This window comes from Hemicordylus capensis, chromosome 1 (assembly GCF_027244095.1).
Source record: "Hemicordylus capensis ecotype Gifberg chromosome 1, rHemCap1.1.pri, whole genome shotgun sequence".
NCBI lineage: Eukaryota > Metazoa > Chordata > Lepidosauria > Squamata > Cordylidae > Hemicordylus > Hemicordylus capensis.
The window spans coordinates 181794869-181815620 of NC_069657.1; the positions used below are offsets into that span (position 1 = coordinate 181794869).

At 45.1% G+C, this 20752-nt stretch overlaps 1 protein-coding gene across 4 annotated transcripts in view; it reads left to right on the top strand.

Annotated features, from left to right (window-relative positions):
- RIF1 (replication timing regulatory factor 1) overlaps nucleotides 1–20752 on the top strand; it is a 62496-nt gene that overhangs the window by 20845 nt on the left and 20899 nt on the right. For 2 of the 4 annotated variants that reach the window (XM_053271539.1, XM_053271556.1), the window contains exons 14-25: nucleotides 7437–7537; nucleotides 8720–8806; nucleotides 9673–9749; nucleotides 10063–10243; nucleotides 12778–12885; nucleotides 12984–13133; nucleotides 13233–13332; nucleotides 14333–14600; nucleotides 16113–16155; nucleotides 17806–18008; nucleotides 19095–19194; nucleotides 20472–20603. In XM_053271539.1, the coding sequence (XP_053127514.1) occupies nucleotides 7437–7537; nucleotides 8720–8806; nucleotides 9673–9749; nucleotides 10063–10243; nucleotides 12778–12885; nucleotides 12984–13133; nucleotides 13233–13332; nucleotides 14333–14600; nucleotides 16113–16155; nucleotides 17806–18008; nucleotides 19095–19194; nucleotides 20472–20603 (1550 nt within the window). The remainder of the gene's footprint in view (nucleotides 1–7436; nucleotides 7538–8719; nucleotides 8807–9672; nucleotides 9750–10062; nucleotides 10244–12777; nucleotides 12886–12983; nucleotides 13134–13232; nucleotides 13333–14332; nucleotides 14601–16112; nucleotides 16156–17805; nucleotides 18009–19094; nucleotides 19195–20471; nucleotides 20604–20752) is intronic. The other 2 variants (XM_053271548.1, XM_053271565.1) reach the window with 1 other exon arrangement.

The window sequence follows — 20752 nt, forward strand, 5'->3', positions numbered from 1 at the left end:
TGCTCCCCCTCTCCCCCCAGGAAGGCCAAAAAGAAGATTAAGCACCTTAATCCTAAAAAACCTGTGGATAAGGGCAGTGATGCACACTCCTCTGAGTTGTCAGACCAGGGATCAGGGGTCCCTAACCCACGAAATCCCAGGCCTATTAGAACCCCTATCAGTAACGAGCCTAAGAGCCCGCTCCCTGGGGGGAGGACGCTGACCCCACAGAACCTATGCCCCAGGACCCCATGGATCCTGATAGAGAGGAGGCAGAGTGGTCAGGGGGAGACGATAACGACACATCTGCAGTGTCTCAAAGGCTCTTTGTGGCTGATGATTTTAATCCACTGATGAATAAGATTTTAAAGACTATTGGCCTTCAGCAGTCGAATAATCAAGAACCATCTAATGAAAAGGGCGATTGGGTGTTCCCCAGGGCCACCCCTAAAGAAATTTTATTGCCATTTCCCTCTCTTTTCACAGATGTAGTCAAACAAGAATGGAAGTTACCTGCAGCCAACAGAAAACCTTTAGCTATCTCTAACCGCTTTTATGCTTTCCAGGCTGAGGTGACTGAATTGCTCAAGACTCCTACAACAGATGCACCGATAGTTCAGCTGGTGTCAAACTCCTTGGTCCCTAGGGATGGAGAAGTCACACTCAAAGACCCAGCAGATAAAAAAGCTGAATCAGCATTTAAAAGAGCTCATGAAAATTCAATGCACGCTACAAGGGCGGCGGCTGCAGCATCCATGGCAGCTAGGGCCTCCCTACTGTGGATTGATGGCCTTTTAAACGATCCACCTGCTGACAACATCAGATTTAGACAGCAGCTCGTTAAAATTCAGAAGGCACAAGCCTTTATGGCAGATGCCACTCTAGATTCTGTAAGATACTCGGCTAGAGTAGCTGTAGCCTCAGTTCTCGGCAGGCGCCATCTTTGGCTAAAAAATTGGGCAGTGGATAATACTTCAAGATCCAACCTGACCGCTGTGCCCTATGATGCCACTAAGTTGTTTGGGGAGGAGGCCCTCAAGGATATTTTAGTTGAGTCAGTGGACAAGCGCAGAACGATGCCCACAACAACTAGGAAGGCGGAACGCCAACCTTTTAAAAAGAATTACCAACAGTTTCAGAGTTTTCAGCTCTTTCGGCCCTCCCGGCCTTTTAGAGGCCGGTTCAGGGATTTCAGACAGCAGAGGGGAACATGGGGTCGTCAGCGATTCCCTTACAGGGGTGCGGGCGGCTATAGACAACAGGGCTCGCAGCCTAAACAAAAACCGCAACAATGACTGCAAAGTCATCAGGTTGGGGGGTCGCCTGTCAGAATTCTCCCACGCTTGGGAGTCTTCAGTCAACGACTCCTGGTTCCTGTCAGTGATCCAGCAGGGCTGCAAGATAGAATTAAACACCCCTCCTCCCCCCAGGTTCATTCCAACACCTCGATCTCGCTGCACCCTCAAACACGCAGACATGATGCTCGCCATCAAGCATCTTCTGGAAATTGCTGCAATAGAACCCGTCCCATCCTGTCAGGAGTGGGGGGGTGTTTATTCTATCTTATTTACCGTCCCAAAGAAGGACGGAACAAAAAGAGCAGTCCTGGATCTCAAATTTCTCAACAAGTTCGTCAAAAAATACCACTTCAGGATGGAAACTCTCAGATCAATAGCGGAAACTCTGTTTCACATGGACTTTTTGGCTTCCATCGATCTGAAAGAAGCGTATCTACATGTGCCCATTCACAACGACAGCAGACACCTCCTGCGCTTCAAATACGCCGGCAAGCATTTCCAGTACACAGCCTTACCGTTTGGCCTATCAGCGGCCCCCAGGATCTTTACAAAGGTTCTGGCACCCTTGGTCGCCCTCCTGCGCGTGAGGGGTATCAGACTGTTTGCGTATTTGGACGATCTGCTCCTGAAAGCCCCCATCCTCCAGGAGGCTCAGCGGGACTTACAGGTCACCCTCGGGGAATTGGAGACTCACGGATTCCTCATCAACTACCACAAAAGCAACCTGGAGCCGACACACCACCTGCAACATCTCGGGGTGGTGATGAACACAGAAGAGGATCGCCTGTACCTACCCTGGGACCGCTTCGAAATCATCACAAAGGAGGTCAAGTCGGCACTGATGTCATCAAGAAGTCGACTGATGTCCCTCTCCAGGCTATTGGGTCTCATGGTTGCGACCTTGGACGTCGTCCCATGGGCGAGACTCCATCTTCGACCCCTGCAATGGTTCCTCCTACCTCACCAGCACTCAATAGCAAAGAAGAAGCTCCTGTACCTGCAGATACCGAAGCAAGTTCGCCAGGCTCTAAGGTGGTGGTTGAGCCCGCTCAACTTGTTTGCAGGAAGAGAATTCCTCGATCCACCAAGAGTCTTGGTTACGACGGATGCCAGCGACCGGGGATGGGGAGCTCATTGTCTTCATCTTTCGGCCCAGGGTCGCTGGGATCCCACGGAAAAGGCACACAGTATCAATTGGAGAGAACTGAGAGCCATCCGGTTAGCACTCGCCGCCTTCCAGACGACAATTCGGGATCGCCACGTCCTAGTGAAAACGGACAACACGACAGCGAGGGCACACGTCAATCGTCAGGGGGGCACTCGATCCCACTCCCTTCACCTGGAGGCAATGCTACTATTACACTGGGCGGAGGCCAGTGTGCGTTCTCTAATAGCCCATCACCTCAAAGGGGAGCTAAACACAAAGGCAGATTGGCTAAGCAGGGAGGACATTCATCCCGAGGAATGGAGTCTTCACCCAGAGGTCTTCCACCTGCTAACCCTCCGCATGGGCGTTCCCTGCATGGACTTGTTTGCGTCCCCGATAAACTCCAAGGTGCACCAGTTCATGTCTAGGTTCCCCTCTCAGGGAGCGGCATCAGTGGACGCCCTTGCCAGCCCGTGGCCCGAGGGGCTGCTGTTTGCATACCCCCCGACTCCGCTACTGACCAGGGTCCTCAGGAGGATTCGCCTCTTGAGGGCCCGAGTCATATTAATCGCCCCCTTCTGGCCCAGAAGGCCATGGTTCCCGGAACTCGTTCTCATGGCAGAGGAGGAACCATGGCAGCTACCTGTCAGAGAAGACCTGCTTTCCCAAGGACCGGTTTACCATCCCGACCCGGCGTGGTTAAAGCTGACCGCCTGGAAACTGAACGGAACTTGTTGAAGGAGTTCGGATACTCCACGGCGGTCACGAACACGATCCTGGCATCCAGGAGGCCTTCCACGAATCGGATATACCAGACAACCTGGCGGGCGTTCCTCAAATGGTCTTCTCTACACTCCATCCCTCGAGGGTCGGCTTCCATCAAACACATCCTACAATTCCTTCAAGATGGGTTAGACAAGGGCCTCAAGCCCAACACTCTAAAACGCCAGGCTGCGTCATTGCTGGGCCTTATCTCAGGCAGACCCCAAGAGTATCTGTCCTCGTACCCACACTTGCAACGTTTCCTGAGAGGAGCTACCCTCCTATCTCCCCCAGTAATACACAGGTTCCCATCATGGGACCTCCATCTGGTCCTCTCCGCATTACAGCATCCTCCGTTTGAACCGATATCATCCATTCCACTAGAAACACTGTCGAAGAAATTGGCCTTTCTGGTGGCTATTACGTCAGCACGCCGTGTGTCGGAATTGAGGTCTCTTTCAGTCGACAGAGCATTCTGTGTGTTCCAAAAGGAGGCGGTACGGCTCATCCCTGATCCTTTCGTGCGCACGAAGGTGCCGTCCACCTTTCACCAATCTCAGGACGTTTTTCTGCCTTCCTTCTGCCCTCATCCGACGCATGCACGTGAAAAGCTCTGGCACAAGCTGGATGTGCGTAGATGCTTGAAAGCCTACATTAAGCGCACAGCTTCCTTACGCAACACCAACACCATGTTCGTGGAAGTTCGAACAAAGGGAAAGGGGTCTGCCGTTTCTGCAAAAACCATCGCTCGATGGATTAAGGACTGTATAGTACTGGCTTATCAGTCTATGCACAAGGACCCGCCTCCCGGAATCACGGCACATTCCACTAGATCGGCAGCGGCCTCAGTGGCCTTCTCAGCGCACGCACCGGTTCAGGATATATGCAGAGCGGCAACATGGTCTACACCCTCAACCTTCACAAAACACTATAAAATTGAGACGCACGCCACTGTCCAGGCGGCCGTCGGCAGGAGAATCCTTCAGCAGGTCCTTCCACGGGACTAGGCAGAAGCGGTTGCCCTCCCTGTTGAACAAGCTGGTGTATATCCCCAGAGATGTCCCTGGCATCAGGAACTGAGAACGGAGCATTGGTGTTCACTTACCATGAAGGCTCCTTCTGGTTCTTGATGCCAGGGACATCTCGACCCACCCAGTGGTACGCTCTGCCTGGTCCCGTCGGATGGAAGGTTTGTCCCTACCTCTTAGACAGGAAAAACACGTATCTCTCCTTACTAAACGGTACCTGTCTGTTACAGTTCTATTTGATGTCTTTGGTCTTAACAGGTTACATGTTCAGTTTATGTGTTGCTAATACCTCGCTCGAACAGAGAACTGGGGCGGGGTTATCCTCTGCAGCCCCAAGTGGGCGGGCACTTTCTGTTTGTTTTTTCACAGTATCTGTCCTGCTTGGAGCTGGTGGGAAAGGATAACCCAGAGATGTCCCTGGCATCAAGAACCAGAAGGAGCCTTCACGGTAAGTGAACACCAATGCTCCAATCACGTACATATAAATAATATAAAATAACAGGCAGGGACAGTGAATTGAGTTGGGAGTTATAAGGGATCTCTCTTTTTTAGTCATGGAGTGTAGGAGGAGAGACCTAGCACAAATGTCTTCCTATCAACCCCCCCCCCCCGAAATTATCCCCGCATATTGTTCTTTTCATCACTGCTTACTATTTATAACTTTTGCAATTTATTTATTTATTTTGTTCGATTTCTATACTGCCCTTCCAAAAATGGCTCAGGGTGGTTTACACAGAGAAGTAACATATAAATAAGATGGATCCCTGCCCTCAAAGGGCTCACAATCGAAAAAGAAACACAGGATAGACACCAGCAACAGCCACTGGAGGTACTGTGCTGGGGGTGGAGAGGGCCAGTTATTCTCCCCCTGCTAAACAGAGAATCACCACTTGCCTCTTTGCCAAGTTATCAGGGATAATGACAATAACTGGACTTCAGGTGTAAATTCAGGAAACTTGCCTTGGCACTCAGGAAACCCAGAGTGTTGAACAAACTGGTTGTGCTATATCAGTGTAAACCACTTTGGGAGCTTTGGTTGAATATCAGTATACTAATATGTGTTTAATATACACAGCAATGCTGCACATAAACTGTTGGGAGGAAATCGGTTATTGGTTGTCTGACTGGGCCAAACACTACTTAGTCTCTGTCAGCAGAGCATAGGAAGCAGGATACTTAATACTTGATCTAACTAGCTGAGCCATCAAGACTTCAGCCAAGCAGAATAGCAATAGCAATAGCACTTACATTTATATACCGCTCTATAGCCGGAGCTCTCTAAGCGGTTTACAATGATTTAGCATATTGCCCCCAACATTCTGGGTACTCATTTTACCGACCTCGGAAGGATGGAAGGCTGAGTCAACCTTGAGCCCCTGGTCAGGATCGAACTTGTAACCTTCTGGTTACAGGGCGGCAGTTTTACCACTGCGCCACCAGGGGCTCTTATGGAGTTTGAACCAAAATATTTTCCACAGCATAATTATTGAATTCAAAGTTCACAGATGGATCTGTGAACAAATTGCAGGTGGTTCTGATTTCTCACCAGATTCAGGTGTGAAGAAATAGAAGCTGCAGAGGCCTGAAGAACAAGTTGGCTAAGGAAACTTCCATGTGCTTTTTCACCAGTATATATACTCTGAAAGATCAAGTCAACAGCAGAGGTCCAGTCAGACAACCAATGCCAGATTTAATTTCCTCTCAGTGGCCATACATGGGCCAGCTCTGAACTGATTCAGGTGGGCCTGGTTCTTGAAGCTAATTGAAATGTCCTAGGAGGCTCTGTAGATCCTTCCCCGTGTAGCCAGCCTTCCGAGTCAGGGACCAGTTGTCCAATCAGACTCATCAAGGCTTCAGCTCGCCACATGCAGACTCGCTGGGTGTCTTTACAAAATTTGGGTTATTCTTCCAAAGTTCTTGATGCCATTATGATCTCTAGGTATCTGCCCAAGTTAATATATGAGACCATGTGGAAGATTTTTCTGAAATGCTATAGGAGGGATAAGGAATCTGTGTTGTCCACTGACAATCCAGATGCTGCTGGCTCTTCTGCAGGTCAGCTAGGGGCTACACCAGCACTCTTAAAACATCTAAACATTTTAGACAGCTCTTTTCATGGTTCTGAAGCCGAGCCCCAATATTAGTGGGCAGCTCATTCTCACCTGAAGCAGTTTCTTTGAAGGGTTTGCATTTTGATTTCTGTCCCTGTTCACAGATTTCCTACCTGGGGATGTGAACTAAAAGATAGCCAAGGAATCTTCTGTATGCTTTTTCGCCAACTGCACTTTTAGTACTTGTCCTCTGAAAGATTAGTCAGTGTCCTGTGGGCTCTAACTAAACAGCCTTCTGAACCTCTTTGGAGGGTACTGGTTTGAATTATCCGCTAGAAGAGTCTTGTGTCAATTGCCGTGGCTTGCAGGGTGTCTGTATTAAGGCCCTGCTGTTTAGGGCAGGGAGCTACACTTATTCCAGCTGGACAGCTTGTGGAGTGATCCAGACTTCCTACCCAAAGTCAGTGTGGCCTCTTATCCGTCTCAGAAACTGGTCCTTCCATCATCACCCCTCTCCCACTCTAGGGAGATGGAATGGCATGCTCAAGATGTCCAGAGGGCGTTCAAAGTGCATTTGCATTGCACCAAGTCCTTTCTGATTCCATGCTTGTCTCATTTATCTATGCTGGGGAGGAATTCCCTCTCCCCCAGACAACATTCTACTGAGGGGGAGGGATTCTTTCTCCCCAAGGCAATTTTCATCAACTTTAGTATATGAGTTGATGGTAGCCAAGATTCCTAGAGGTATTTTGGTGTGTTCCACACCATGCTGCAACTTCAGCCCTAATGCTGCATTGTGAGATTCACAGGGCAGCTGCCTTGGTGTCCATTTTTACCTTTCCTTCACTACTATAGGTTGAACACCTTTGTATTTGCAGGCACCTCATTTGGTGCCTGCACCTCATCTTCTAATGCTGTGTGTCAGGAATAGTTGCCCCAAACTGGAATTTTAGCCAAGGTTTGCAAGGATCATGTGGAGAAATTGCATCGGGAACACTGAGAAGGGAGATGTTCTCATTGGAAGTGGGCAATGATTGGGGTTTTTTGCAAATTGAGACGGACTAGCCATATTCAAGGTGTTTTTTAAAACCCTAATTGAAATCTGAAAGAGTTCGTGCTGCTCTAGTGAACTTATACTTGAGTGAATCTGCTTTACAACACTTATTTCTAGGTAGTAAGAGAGAGCGGCAAAGTTCAGAAGTGCTTACCATGATGCTGAAGGCTTTGAAAAACATTGTTGCATCAAATGAATTGTCTGTGTTAAAATCATTGGTAAGTGTTAATGTAGTCTGCATATATAATGCACTTTTAAATTAGAGGCAGCATATCTACATAGTTTTAACCCTCAACTGGGCTCTTTTAGCATCCCTCTTTCAGCATTTGTTTGGAGACTGGTATTTCCGACACTGATAAGCTAATTAAAATGTATGCTGAGCTACACATGCTGCTTAATACCTTGCACAAGGCTTGTCAAGAAAAGTATTAGGCTGTTGGAATCTCTCCCTACTCTCCCCACCACCACCACCGCTGAAGACTGCTGGCTATCTTGTTTGCATCATAGTACCTTGTAAACTCCAGAACAAGAAAGAACAACTTTCTTTTAATATTATCTCATTTATTTCATATTTCTATACCACCTGACATGTGCCTCCCTAGGTGGTGTACATAAGTTAAAATACAATATAAAACTAGAATAAAATTAAAACAATTATGATATAAAATTAAAACCCTGAGAACAGGTGTGTCTTAAGAGTCTTTTTTAAAAACTGCCAGAGATGGAGAAGCCCTGATTTTAACAGGGAATGCATTCCAGAGCCCCAGGGCAGCCACAGAGAAGGCCTAGTCCCAAGTAGCCACCAGACAAGCCAATGGTAGCCATAACCTGACCTCCCCAGATGATTTTAAGAGGTGAGAGGGTTCATGACAAAGGAGGCGCTCTCTTAAATACCCCGGACCCAGGCCATTCAGGCCTTTATAGGTAATACCCAGCACTTCTTATTTTGCTTGGAAACATATTGGCAGCCAGTGCAGTTCTTTTAAGATCAGTGTTATGGTTGCTTCGGATCATCCTGGAGACCAGTCTCCCTGCCGCATTCTGGACTATGTACAAAGACAGCTCCACGCAGAGAGCATTACAGTAGTCAAGCCTGGAGGTTCCCAGCATATGTACCACTGTCTTAAGGTCATTTTTCTCCAGAATATAATTATGTATAGTTCATTTGTTTATCATATTTATATACCACCTGTTATGTATATCCCTAGGCGGTGTACATAATTTAAAAAATAAGTACAATAAAACGGGATAAAATGATTAAACAAATTTTGAGAAATAAAACAAGCAGTTTAAAAATAACAAATAAAAGCCTGAGAAAGCAGGTGTGTCTTACAGGGCCAGAGAACTTTCCTTTCTTTTCACTTAAAATACATAACAATATGTGTTTCTTCCCTTTTTAGTCTCTAATAGAAATCACAATTAAAGAATTGCCTGCAAAAGTATTGGGATCACCAGCCTATCAGATTGCTAATATGGATCTTCTGAATGTAAGTGAGACTTTTGGAGGGGTGTGTGTACACACACATGTACGTGTACAGGAGAACCCTGTTATCCGTGAGGGTTCCGTTCTGCAGTGGAGCGGGGGGCACGGATAGCAAAACTACTGAAAATGGGGCTTTAGGGTGATGGGAATTGGGGGGTTAGGTTCCTGAGGCAGCAGAAAAGGGGACAAAAAAGACTAAAGGGGGGGAAATGGGGGGTGCCCTACTGTGCTCTGTGTCCCCAGCTGTCCAGCAATACCCCCAAAGTCCAAAATTGCAGGTTTTTTCTATGAAAAATCACATCCCCGCCCCGTAAAAAAAAAAAAAGAGCCACAAAATGACTCCTGTCCTCAGAATGGTGGGTGGAAATGACCCACATTGGGAAATGATCAGAGGTCATTTCCACCCATCCCTGACCTACAGATATTCAAGTCTTAACCCTTTAATGGCCTAATTTTATCATGTATACAGAGGTCGGGTGGCAGTTACCTGCCTGTGGATACGCAAAACCACGGATGCTTGGTCTGCGATTAATGAGGTTTGCCTGTACATGTGTGCATGATGGAGGCCACCTGTTACTTTGAGGAATCCTACAAACCTTGTTTTTAAAACCTAGTGTCAGACTTCAGCCCCAAGCATTTGTGATTGTTTGTGTATGCTACCGCAAAAATACAATGCTCATGTGATCCTCCAGCTCATGTCTAAAGGCTAGGTCCTTTGAGGGAAGAGCTGTTTTTTGAAACAGAGCTGCTGTCTCCTGTAGCAGGACCAAGAATTTTACTATTAGGGAAAGGGTAGTAGCAGCATGGGACAGAATAAATGAGAGAATACAGCCTAATGCGTTTGCTAATGCGTTTGTTTTTCCTTATCAGGGGACACCGGCATTGTTCTTAATCCAGCTTTCTTTCTGGGAAGATCTATTGAAATCCTCCTGTGTTCAAGATGAAAGGTAGGTCCTGTACAAGAAACATTTGTTCTGATCTCTTGTGGTTACATGCTAATATCTGGATTCAAATTGACTTTGAGAAGGATTTCTTTAGTAAAAAGGCATATTTTCTTTAGGAATACTAATTCATTTTAATAGTTTATTACCTAATAGTGTATTCTATTGCTTTAAAGTATGAGTATTTTGTTCCCCTCCATAAGTGTTTGAAGCTTTAACTTATTTTGCCCTGACATTTTGCCTGATGAAGTTGTTTTTTTAAAAAAAATTCCATTTGTTTTCACTTCAGTTATTGAATATCTTTTGTGTTTTTGATTAGGTTTTTCTTGAATTATGAGTCTCTTGTGGGATTTGTTTTGTCTGGCCCTACATCACCTCTGGCTTTTAGTGAGTCTGTGTTCACTGTGGTTAGCCAAAATGCAAAGTACCTGGAAAACAAAGAACATCTCTGGAGACTATGGAGTATTGTAGTTAACCCATTAACAGAATGGATTAACCAGGTACGATGTTCATGAGCTTGTCTGATCAACTTAAAACTTTATTCTTTGAGAAAATACCAGGGTATACACTGGATAAAGCTGATAGATTGGTGCCTGTTAGTGATGTCATAAATTTCCATATGACATTGTGGAAGGGGAAATCTTGTGTGTTTTTTTAAGTTCCTTGCTGTTGAGTTTTTAATGGGACTCGGACGGGTCGCTCTACTTCAGGGTACCTTTGCTGCCACCATTCAGATCTGCTTAGGCAGGATCTGAGACCAACTCTCACTTCTCTCCTCTTCTCCCCCCCCCCCGCCCGCCTTGTGGGTGTAGTAGTGTGTGGGTCTGAGAGGAAACAAAACACACTTGATAAGTGTTTAACAGTTCTTTAAGGCGTGATGGTTACAACTGCTAGAAGTGCATAAGTGTAGTGGTTTCAAAGTGTTGACATAGCTTGCGGAGATGTTGACAGTCCTTCAATTCTCGTGGCTTCAGGTGCCTTGCTGGGTTACAGGTTACAGAGTAACTGGTTTGCTTGGTTACAGAGTTTTTAGTCAGCCTCCCTCTTGAGAACTGTTGGGTCTTCCCCTGAACAGACCTTGACTTTCCAGTGGAGAACAGATTCACCCCTGCCTCCCACCTAAGCCCCACTTCTCTCTTCATCAGAAAAATCTCCCCTATTCAGAACCCTTCTCTCTCCAAGCCTCTGGCTCACCACCTTCCCTCTTCACCTTCTTACCAACAGTCATCCAACTAACCAACTGATTTCTTAACGATCACCTCTCTCTGTCTCCTCGCTCCTGCTTTCCAGGCAGGGTTTTCTTATCCCTCTGGCAGGATTCTCATTTCTGCTGCTGCTGCTATCACTCAACCTCCTGCCCAGACTTACACATTGCTATAAACATAAGTTCCAAAACACAAGAAATAACTATAACGGGCAGTACTAAAAAATACAGTCAGACTCCAAAGGTCATGTGAAGGATTTCCTTTTCTTGAAGAATAGTTATCAGTGTTCCCTCTAATAGGAATTCCAAGATGTTGTTGATGAAAACTCCCAGAATCTCCAGCCAAAGGCCATTGCAGCTGGGGATGCTGGGAGTTGTAGTGAACAACATCTGGGAATCCTTGTTAGAGGGAACACTGATTGTTGTTCATCCAGAATTCACAAAGAAGTTTAACCATGTATTGTAAATGAAGCAGTTCTTGTGTAAAGCTTCATTGCAACATCTAAGCCAAGAGCCAAATAATCTTGTAACCAATTTTGAGCTCACAAGTTAGCTTTGGACTTCTGCCCAGCACAACACCCCACTTAATTCAGGATAGCAAACGGATTTTGAAATGGAGGAAAGTTTAAAAAGCAGTTTGTGACATGGCATTGTGAATCAACTATTCAGTGAAAAAATTACAACTCCTACTGGGTGTGCACAATCCTTTTGGGCATGCCTTATGGCTCTTTGGATCATGGAATATCAAAGTTATTCTTTAGCGTAGGATTGCATCTTTTTACATACAAGCAAATGAACTCTAGGAATGTGCACGAACCAAGGTTTGTGCACTGGTTCAGCACCATGGGCCGGAGGAGTGCAAGCAGGATCTTTAAAACGAGAGGGGGAAGGTCCTTACCTGCTGCATGCAGCTTCCTTCTGTGGCAGTGCTTGTCCCAAGTGCCCCCGCACGGTGCCAGCATGCATTTGTTGTCCGTACATCCACAGGTGCCATTTGTATGGCCAGTAGCACCATGCTGACGGTGCAAATGGTGCCCATGTTATGTGCGAGCTGACACTCCACGTGGGGGGGGGGCACTTGGGACAAGCACCACCACAGAAGGAAGCTGCATGCAGCGGCAGAGAGCAAGCAAGGACCTTCGCTCTCGCTCTTTTTAAGATCACACTCATCCTCATCCTCCCTGCGGCACCGAACCAATGCATGAACCTCTGTTTGTGCACAACCCTAACGAACTCTAATTCACTATAGTATTTCTTAAAATAGCTTTCTAGTAGTGTGTGTTCAGCTGGATAATGCCTCAGAACCAAATATTCACATTTTGTGTAAGCAGATGTGTGTTTTTTGGTTAAAGTATATTTTATATTTGCATTCACTGATGTGGGTTGTATCCTAACGTTTCATGGTGCACTATTGCTTTGCTGGAAGCTGCTTCTGCTCATGGAAAGAGACTTGTACCTGCACAAGAGGTCATTTGACAAGTGGAAGCGGCCTTTCCCATAAGTGCAAGTTTTTCCTTCTGGAAGCTGAAGGAATTTCTAACAGAGCAGTGCTCTGCCAAAAGGTTAGGATACAAACCCCTGTGTGTCTGCACACTAGTGAACCAGGAACAGTTTGAAATTGCATTTTAAAGAGAGCCTTGGACTACAATCCTACATCCAGTGAGGCATAAGAGACCACAATTCAGTATATCTTGATGCACGTGTAGAGTGCAAGATCCCAGAGGGCTATACATGTAAATAAAATGTTAAAAAAAAATAAAAAATCAAAGCTTGAATTCCCAGACACCCAAACTTGCTGCTTTTTAAACTTTGACTTTTTTTTTTAATTAGACAAATGAAGTAAATCAAGGTGATGCCTTGGAACATAACTTCAGTGCAGTTTACAGTGCACTGTTGCTCCCTGTAAACCACATTTTCACAGCTTCTGCACTTCCACCGGTAGGAAACTTAATTCAGTAATATTTCTTTCTTTAATAACAGTGGTAGTAGTGATTGTCATTTAGAAGAAAATGTGAATTTCTCTCTTTTGGCCATAGCCTACAATGAAAACACTGTTGCGCTCCTGGTCAGACCTCTATAGAGCATTTGCCCGTTGTGCATCACTGGTGGCAACAGCAGAAGACAATCTGTGCTGTGAAGAACTCTGTGCCAAAATAACATCTGGATTAGAAGGTGAAACACACATGGTAAGTATAGATCCCAGTCGGGAAAATCTGGTGGTGTCATATGCTGGATCTTACCATTTGCATCTTCCTTGCTTGACAACCTGTTTATTTTCATTCCAGAATCTGCTCATGTTGGATGCCCTTTCTCACATAGTGTCAGTTATGATTGACTGCATCAACTTTGCACCTTATGGTGCTAAATATCAGCCAATTAATAAATGTAAGAATAATTCCAAATATATCTATTTGCTATCTGTTGTGGAACTAAAAGAGGGAGAGCAGTGTTCCACATGTTAGCTTACTGTCTTGCTCCGTGAGAGACCTGTGAATAAGACTTCTCTCGTGGTTTGGTTTGGCGTTTCCAAATATTTGGGATGGGGGTGGAAATTGGATTGGGGAAGGGAACAGACTTCAGGTGGTCCTGTTGCTGGGTTTCCTGTGTCATATCTAATCTGGCCTTAAACAGCTATGACCCCGACTGTTGCTGAACACTTACTAGTAAAGCCACCAGGTATGTTTAGGTAGCTTGACTTAGGATGCCTAACTTCTACTAAAGTTGGTAGTGCAGTGAACTGCTTTAGAAACTTGTCTGGACTGAGTCATCCTACTATATTGACATTGATTATTATTAATAGTAAAGTGCCTGTCAATATAGCAGGCAAGTTCTTGAATCTTGTAAGGCCCCCTGTGGGAGTGCATCATTCACTTAGGAGAAGAGGTTTTCTTGCAGAACTCCTTAAGAAACAGGGGGTCACAAGCCAACCATTATTCAGGTGTTGGAAACATGCCTCTGGGTCTGATGTTTCCTTCTCTTTCCTGCAACTTTCCCTTGCTCTGCCCTACTGTCCTTAATAGTCTGCTCTGATGTTAACTATGGCTAATGCTAACCAGGGTGCAGTTGGAACCTAGGATTTGAAACACAGTTACGAAGGAGGACAGGAAAGGGATCCTGTTCCAAAATCCTTAACCTGGTTGAGGGTTAGGTCTGTATGGCTCAAAGTATCAAATCACTCTTTTATTTCAGTGGAAATGTTCAAGGGCCGAGTTACAATGACTAATGTTAAAATTCCTGCATTCGTATTTATGACTAGATGGCTAATGTGGTTATGGTACTTGCTATAAACCTGAACTCATCTTCAGGTTTAGTGCTTTCAGTTGAATGCCTAACTTGCTCAGGTCCTCCTTAGAATGGTATTGTTTACTTGAACTGTTTTTTTTAGCCCCACAGATAGCTTCAGACCGGTCTAAAAAGAAGAGAGATCCTCCTCTTGGCAAGCTGTCATCCTTGATTAAACTTTTGGTGATGCTGACAAACTCTCTTTGTATGCTTTGGTCAAAGGAATCCAACCTTGAAAAACTGACTGCTGTTGGTGCTTCTGTTCTCAGTGGTGCTCAAAATATCATTGGCCATATTTCTTTGGCTTCAGTCATCAGATCTCTGTTTGAAACTATTATAAACCCACTAGCAGTATTGTACGAAAAAGCAAAGTAAGTGTATGGATCATGTTAACCACAACTTAATAAACATGTATACTGCTTTACTACTGTGGCTACTAGCCACCTAATGACACAGTGGGGAAATGACTTGACCAGCAAGCCAGAGGTTGCTGTTTCGAATCGCTGCTGGTATGTTTCCCAGACTATGGGAAACACCTATATCGGGCAGCAGCGATATAGGAAGATCCTGAAAGGCATAAACTCATACTGATGGCAATGGTAAACCCCTCCTGTATTCTACCAAAGACAACCACAGGGCTCAGTGGTTGCCAGGAGTCATTACCAACTCGACAGCACACTTTACCTTTACTGTGGCTAACCTCCAGAATGCATGCAGGAATTAGAATATTGCTCAGAAAAGCTAGTTGACTATACCCCAGCCACATAGATATCTAGTAAACCATAGATGCTTTGTGATTTCCTGGGAGATTGACAGCAGCATCTGACACATTTTACATCTCTTGATGCTAAAAAAAAAAGTAGTAGGGCTGCTACATTTTGATGAAATCAGCCTTTTGAATCTCTCTTTTTTTTAAAACAGTAGTTCTGTTCCTTTTTAACATGGTGTATTGGACTGTAAACACAAAAGTTATAAGAGTGGGGCACACCCACAGACTGATCTCATAAGTCTTTCCTCTGGAAAGTAGGCTAAAAATACTATTAGTAGTAGTCATAAAAACTGCTGCAATTGGCAAGTACCTTCTTAGAGGCATTCTTGTCCTTGCGCAGGAAGTTGTATTGCTTCCAAGATGACTGCTTCAGTACCTTTGTGCATGATCTGAAAACAGAATGCTACTTGCATTCAAACAATTGGTCTTCCCCTATATGCATACTTATGCAAACTTACTTGAATAAAACTCATACTGCTAATTCGATGGCATCCTTAAAAAATAGGAGGCTGCAGCCTGATCTCAACAGCTTTCTGAAGGTTCAGTCTGACAGTGTTGCAGTCATTGCCTATTTCTCTCTATTCTGTTTGGCATGTCTTTAGTTGGTGGTTGCAACTTAGAATCTGGGTCTAAATCAAACAAACAAACAAAAACAGCCCAACACTTTGGAGGTTACCCATACTAACGTTGCACATGCCAATGTTCAACAGGGAATGGGCAATTTTACCACCACCACCCCCGCCATCCCTTGCTGTGCCTCCCAAAAATATATCCCTGAGAGCAGTGGGGCTTCAGGAACATATTTTCAAGAGGCACAAAGGATGGGACAATCAGCAAAAATGCTCGCTTATTATTTATTTATTAGATTTATATACTGCCCTTCCAAAATGGTTCAGGGCGCTTCCTCATTGCACACAGCATTGTTAGGCGTCTGCAGCATTTACTTTGGTTGTCAGCCACTATCGTGTCTTATCCAACCTTTTAAGAAAACTGGGCTATATATTCCTGAAGTACATATTTCAGCTTATCTGATAAAATTGATTTCAAGACTGTGTAGCAAGAGAAACAGAGAGATTCTTTGTAAGAATACCAATGTCCTGTCTTTATCCATCAGGTCTGCTGATGCATCTAGAATGAACAATGGTCTCTGCAGCAAGGTAACTATCATCATGTGTGTGTGTGTGTGTGTGTGTGTGTGTGTAGTGTACAAGCAATTCCATGGTGCTATCACAGATGCCAGTTCTTGTATTTCTGTGGATGTTACATGATGAAACTCGTACAGTCTTGGAAACTGCAACACAGAAGCAAAGACTGATCTGTGTGGGGAGTTTGGGGGAAATCAAGCTTGTAGTAAATCCTTGCTTCCCTTTGCACCTACCTTAATCTTAGGAGCAGAGGAAACTGCCATATACGGGATAGCAAAGATTGATATTAAAAATGTGCACATGCTCATAAAATGTGCAACCTGCCTCCATGCTAGCTAGATATTTAACAGCTATTTCCAGCTAGGGGTGTGCATGGTCTGGCGGGCCCCCGGTCTGGCGCGGGGGGTGGTGGTGGTGGTAGTACTCCCCCCCCCCACCTGCCGCTCTTCCCCCTCCGGCGCTGGTCCTTGAAAAATCTTCTTGGGGCGGCAGAGTTCCTCCCTGCTGCCCCTGCCCCTGCCCCCGTCGTTGTTTGTATTAGGCTTCAAAGAGACGAGCTTTGTAAAGGCTCTAAACTTTGTAAAGGCTGAAAAGAGGCGAGCACTAGCGGCGCGCATGCGCCCTCCTCTCGGCGTGCGCGCTCGTCTCTGATGCTGCCGCGTGCGTGCCGCATATGTCACGGCGCGCGGCAGCGTCAGAGACGCATGCGTGCCGCTAGCGCTCGTCTCTTTTGAGCCTTTACAAAGTTTTTACAAAGCTCATCTCTTTGAAGCCTAATACAAACAATGACGGGGGCAGGGGTGGCAGGGAGGAACTCTGCCACCCCAAGAAGATTTTTCAAGGACCAGCGCCGGAGGGGGAAGAGTGGCGGGGGGTGGGGGGTAAGTACTACCACCACCACCCCCCGCTTAAAGAAACAGTCCCCCGCCCATCCGCACCTCCGGACCGGTCCGGCGGTCTGTTCTATTGTGCCGGACCGCACCGTGCACACTCCTATTTCCAGCCATTTTCATATTTGTTTGGTAGAGCACATCTCTTGCATGCAGAAAGTCCCAGGTTTAATCCCTGGGATCACTTATAAAAGATAGTTGCAAGTAAGTAAGGTTATTGTTACAATCATAGACTAGCACACAATAGAAATCATGTACCATAGGAAGCTGCCATATCCTGAGTCAGACCATTGGTCTATCAAGCTCAGCATTGTCTTCACAGACTGGCAGTGGCTTCTCCAAGGTTGCAGGCAGGAATCTCTCTTAGCCCTATCTTGGAGAAGCCAGGGAGGGAACCTGCAACCTGCTGCTCTTTCCAGAGGGGCTCCATCCCCTGAGGGGAATATCTTACAGTACTCACACTTCTAGTCTCCCATTCAGATGCAACCAGGGTGGACCCTGCTTAGCTAAGGGGACCAGTCATGCTTGCTACCACAAAACCAGCTCTCTTCCCAGAGACCAGCTCTCCCCTCTCTCCTCTTAATCTTTTAAGAGCAGACTTCTGTAGTAAGTCTATAAAGCTTCTTCATGATAGCAGGTGCCACATTAGTTTCTTCACTAAAGCTGTACATTATAACTGAATGGGCCACAGTAAGCTAATTACCACTGGTGTTCACTTTTTTCTCTGTAACTATAATTCTTATGATAAATGTCTTACTCTGTTCTTTTTCAGTTTGAAAAGTTGCTTGTGGAAAGCATTAACTGTTTGCAGTCCCACTATACTGGATCCTTTGACAATGAGCTCTTGCAAGAAGTTTCTCCATTTCTTTGCCTTATGTTCTTGAGCAAGAATAAGCAGATACGCAGTCAAGTTGCCCAGTTTTGGAATGCAACTTTTGGTAAAGCTGTCATGCTGACATATCCAGAAACATTAAAGTAAGAGGACTTGTGTTGCATATACTGTATATTTTTAAAGGCCAGGCAATTGTTTTGGCATGGGTGGAGGCTCCCCTTTGCACCCTACCTGTATTTTCCATCCTCTGTTAAATTTGAAGCATTACTGCTGAGAAGTGTGATACAGGAATGGGAAATAACTCTGTGTGTGTGTAAGATTTGTTTATCTATTTTTATTTATTTATTTATACATACATATGTATGTTGTCAATTAGAGCAACTAACCTTTATGGATGACAGTATGCATTTCCAACCCAAAGCACACATGATCTGCAGTTATATGTTCCATCTCCAGACTCATTTTTTTCCTTCAAGCAATAACTTTGAGTAAAAGAACATTGTGGGGAGAAGGGGCTTTGTCTTTGAACATTTTCTTACAGGAACAAAAACTGGGAAAGAAGGATTTTTAAGTGGGGGGTGGGAATGCATGGCAGGGGGAGATTAAGCAGTGTCCTGCCTAAGAGTGGTGAGGTGACAGCCTCAGGTGGCACATGCAGCAAGTGTGGGTGCTCAGTGGCTGCCGGCAGCCTCCCTGTGTGCATTTCCCCCCTGCCCCCTGCTTCACCAGACTTGATGCTGCTCTTCCCCCTGTCCTGGCCTCCTGTTCCAGGAAGACCTGTGCTACTATTTTTGAAGTCTCCTATCGCCACTGCTGCTCTAGCACCAGGGCTTGCTCCCGCTTCCACTTTGACTTCAGCACTGAGTTTGATGTTGAAGAGACAGTGTTAGTATAAATTATAAGCATAAATCAAGGAGGTCTAACTTCTTCAGGATTTTAGATTTGGGGTGTGTTTGTGTGTGTTTTATGAGAGAGAGGGGGTACAGATGGCTGGAGAAGGAAAGGAAGATCGCCAAAAATCCCATCTGCGGTTCCCATGACAGAAGACCCTTGACCCGTGAGAAGTTACTTTGGATGGTGGCCAGTAGGATTGGTAACACAAAATTGCATTCTTGTGCTTATACATTGTCAGATGTAATCATTTTGACATAAACAAATAGTGATGCAATTTCATATCTGTGTGCATTCTCAATTTCCAATGCAATTTTCATTATTTTTTCCCCTTACAGATCTGTTTTATCTGAAGTCAAGCAGAAAATTCTACTCTCTCTGCCTGGTTTTGAAAGCATTGACATAGTGGGAGTGTCTAATGGGACAGATTTCGATTCTGTAAGTGTCCATAATATGTTTTAGAAGGAATGGAATCCTGATAGAAAATATCTACTTGAGCTTAATAAACAAGACAAAGTGCATAGTAATATGACTTGGGTTCAGTGTGAAGCTCGGGGGTGGGGGGTAAAAAAAAAAGTAATGTATGAAGAGGGCTTGTTGACTGTATTGGTTAATGCTGTACATCAGGAACACAAAGATCTCTGTGGTGATCCATGTTTCCTCAAAACTGGGCTTCTGCCCCTCCACAGTACTCCCACAGATGAATATCAAGCTCTATGAGGTGCGCTCCAGCATTGTTGAGGTGTGTGCGGTGCATCCGTTAATTCCTTTCCCTTCAGTTCCTTCTCGTCTGCCACACTTGTTGCATTGCAAAAGTTCAGCTCCACTCTTCTCTCCCTCCCTCCCGGTGAATACATTAAAAAAAATTATTACTCTGCTTGACTTCGGACCGTTTTTTCAACCATTCTTTGAATTTCCCTTTTGGTTTTGATCAGTTATACAATGTATTTGTGTTTTGACCCTTGTCTCATCTTTGACTACACTTTTGCTTTATGGACACTAAGAAGATATTCAAACTCTGCAAGTCCTTCAGGGCTACCCTCCTGTCCTAACAGCCATGATGAATGCTTGATATGTTTGGTGGGAAGTCATAATACCAACTCCTGTGAAATTTTGTCTGTCATTCTCGAAACACATACAAGAGTAGAGAACTTTTCCTCAGAGCTGTGTTGTACAAAACGATGCTCAGACCCCCAACTCTGATGCTGAGTCCATCGACCTCATTGGCCCTGACGTTGGTTGACAGTTGACCTTCGACATTGGCTTCAGTGTAAAATGCTTTATCCTCAACTATCTCAAAGAGCCGTAGTGACTCCACCTTTAAGAAGCCAGCATCAGTTGACAAGAGCGATCAACACTGTCAGCACAAGAAATGAAAACATGATCATTCCAACTCTGCTAGCTAACCTGACTCTAAATGCCAGCTTGTACCATCACCAGTTCCACAGATACTAGTGTCTCACCTCTTAGTTGGCCCTCGTCAGTCCATCTTCCTCACTTATTGCAGTGGCCACTTCAGAAACCGAAGGGAAAGTCACTCTCCCAGAATTAATGCATGTCTCAACCATGCCAGAGAGCGCCACATGGAACTTAATATTCCTCTGTGGGACTGCCCAGTTGTGAGTGAACATGGATCACCAGAGAGATCACCTGTTACAGGTAAGCAACCTGTTTTTCTTAAATTGTTACTTAAATAGTCCTAAATTCTCTTACAGCAGACTGAAAATTCCCAGTGGGACACAAAGATAAGTGGAATTGAAGTAAAAGCTAATGGGAAAAGGAACTCCTTGATGGTGCAGACCAAGGAACTAGAAGGAAAAACAAATTCCCATGTGACACCTGTTAAGGTAAAACATAAGATTTCGTCAAATCAAATTACATTGTATTGGCACTTGCATCTCTAGGAGTGATAGACATTGTGATCCCCCCCCACACACACACCCCTTCATCACCAGAACTTTATGTGAGTAGGAGACTCGGTCTAACATTCTGGTTG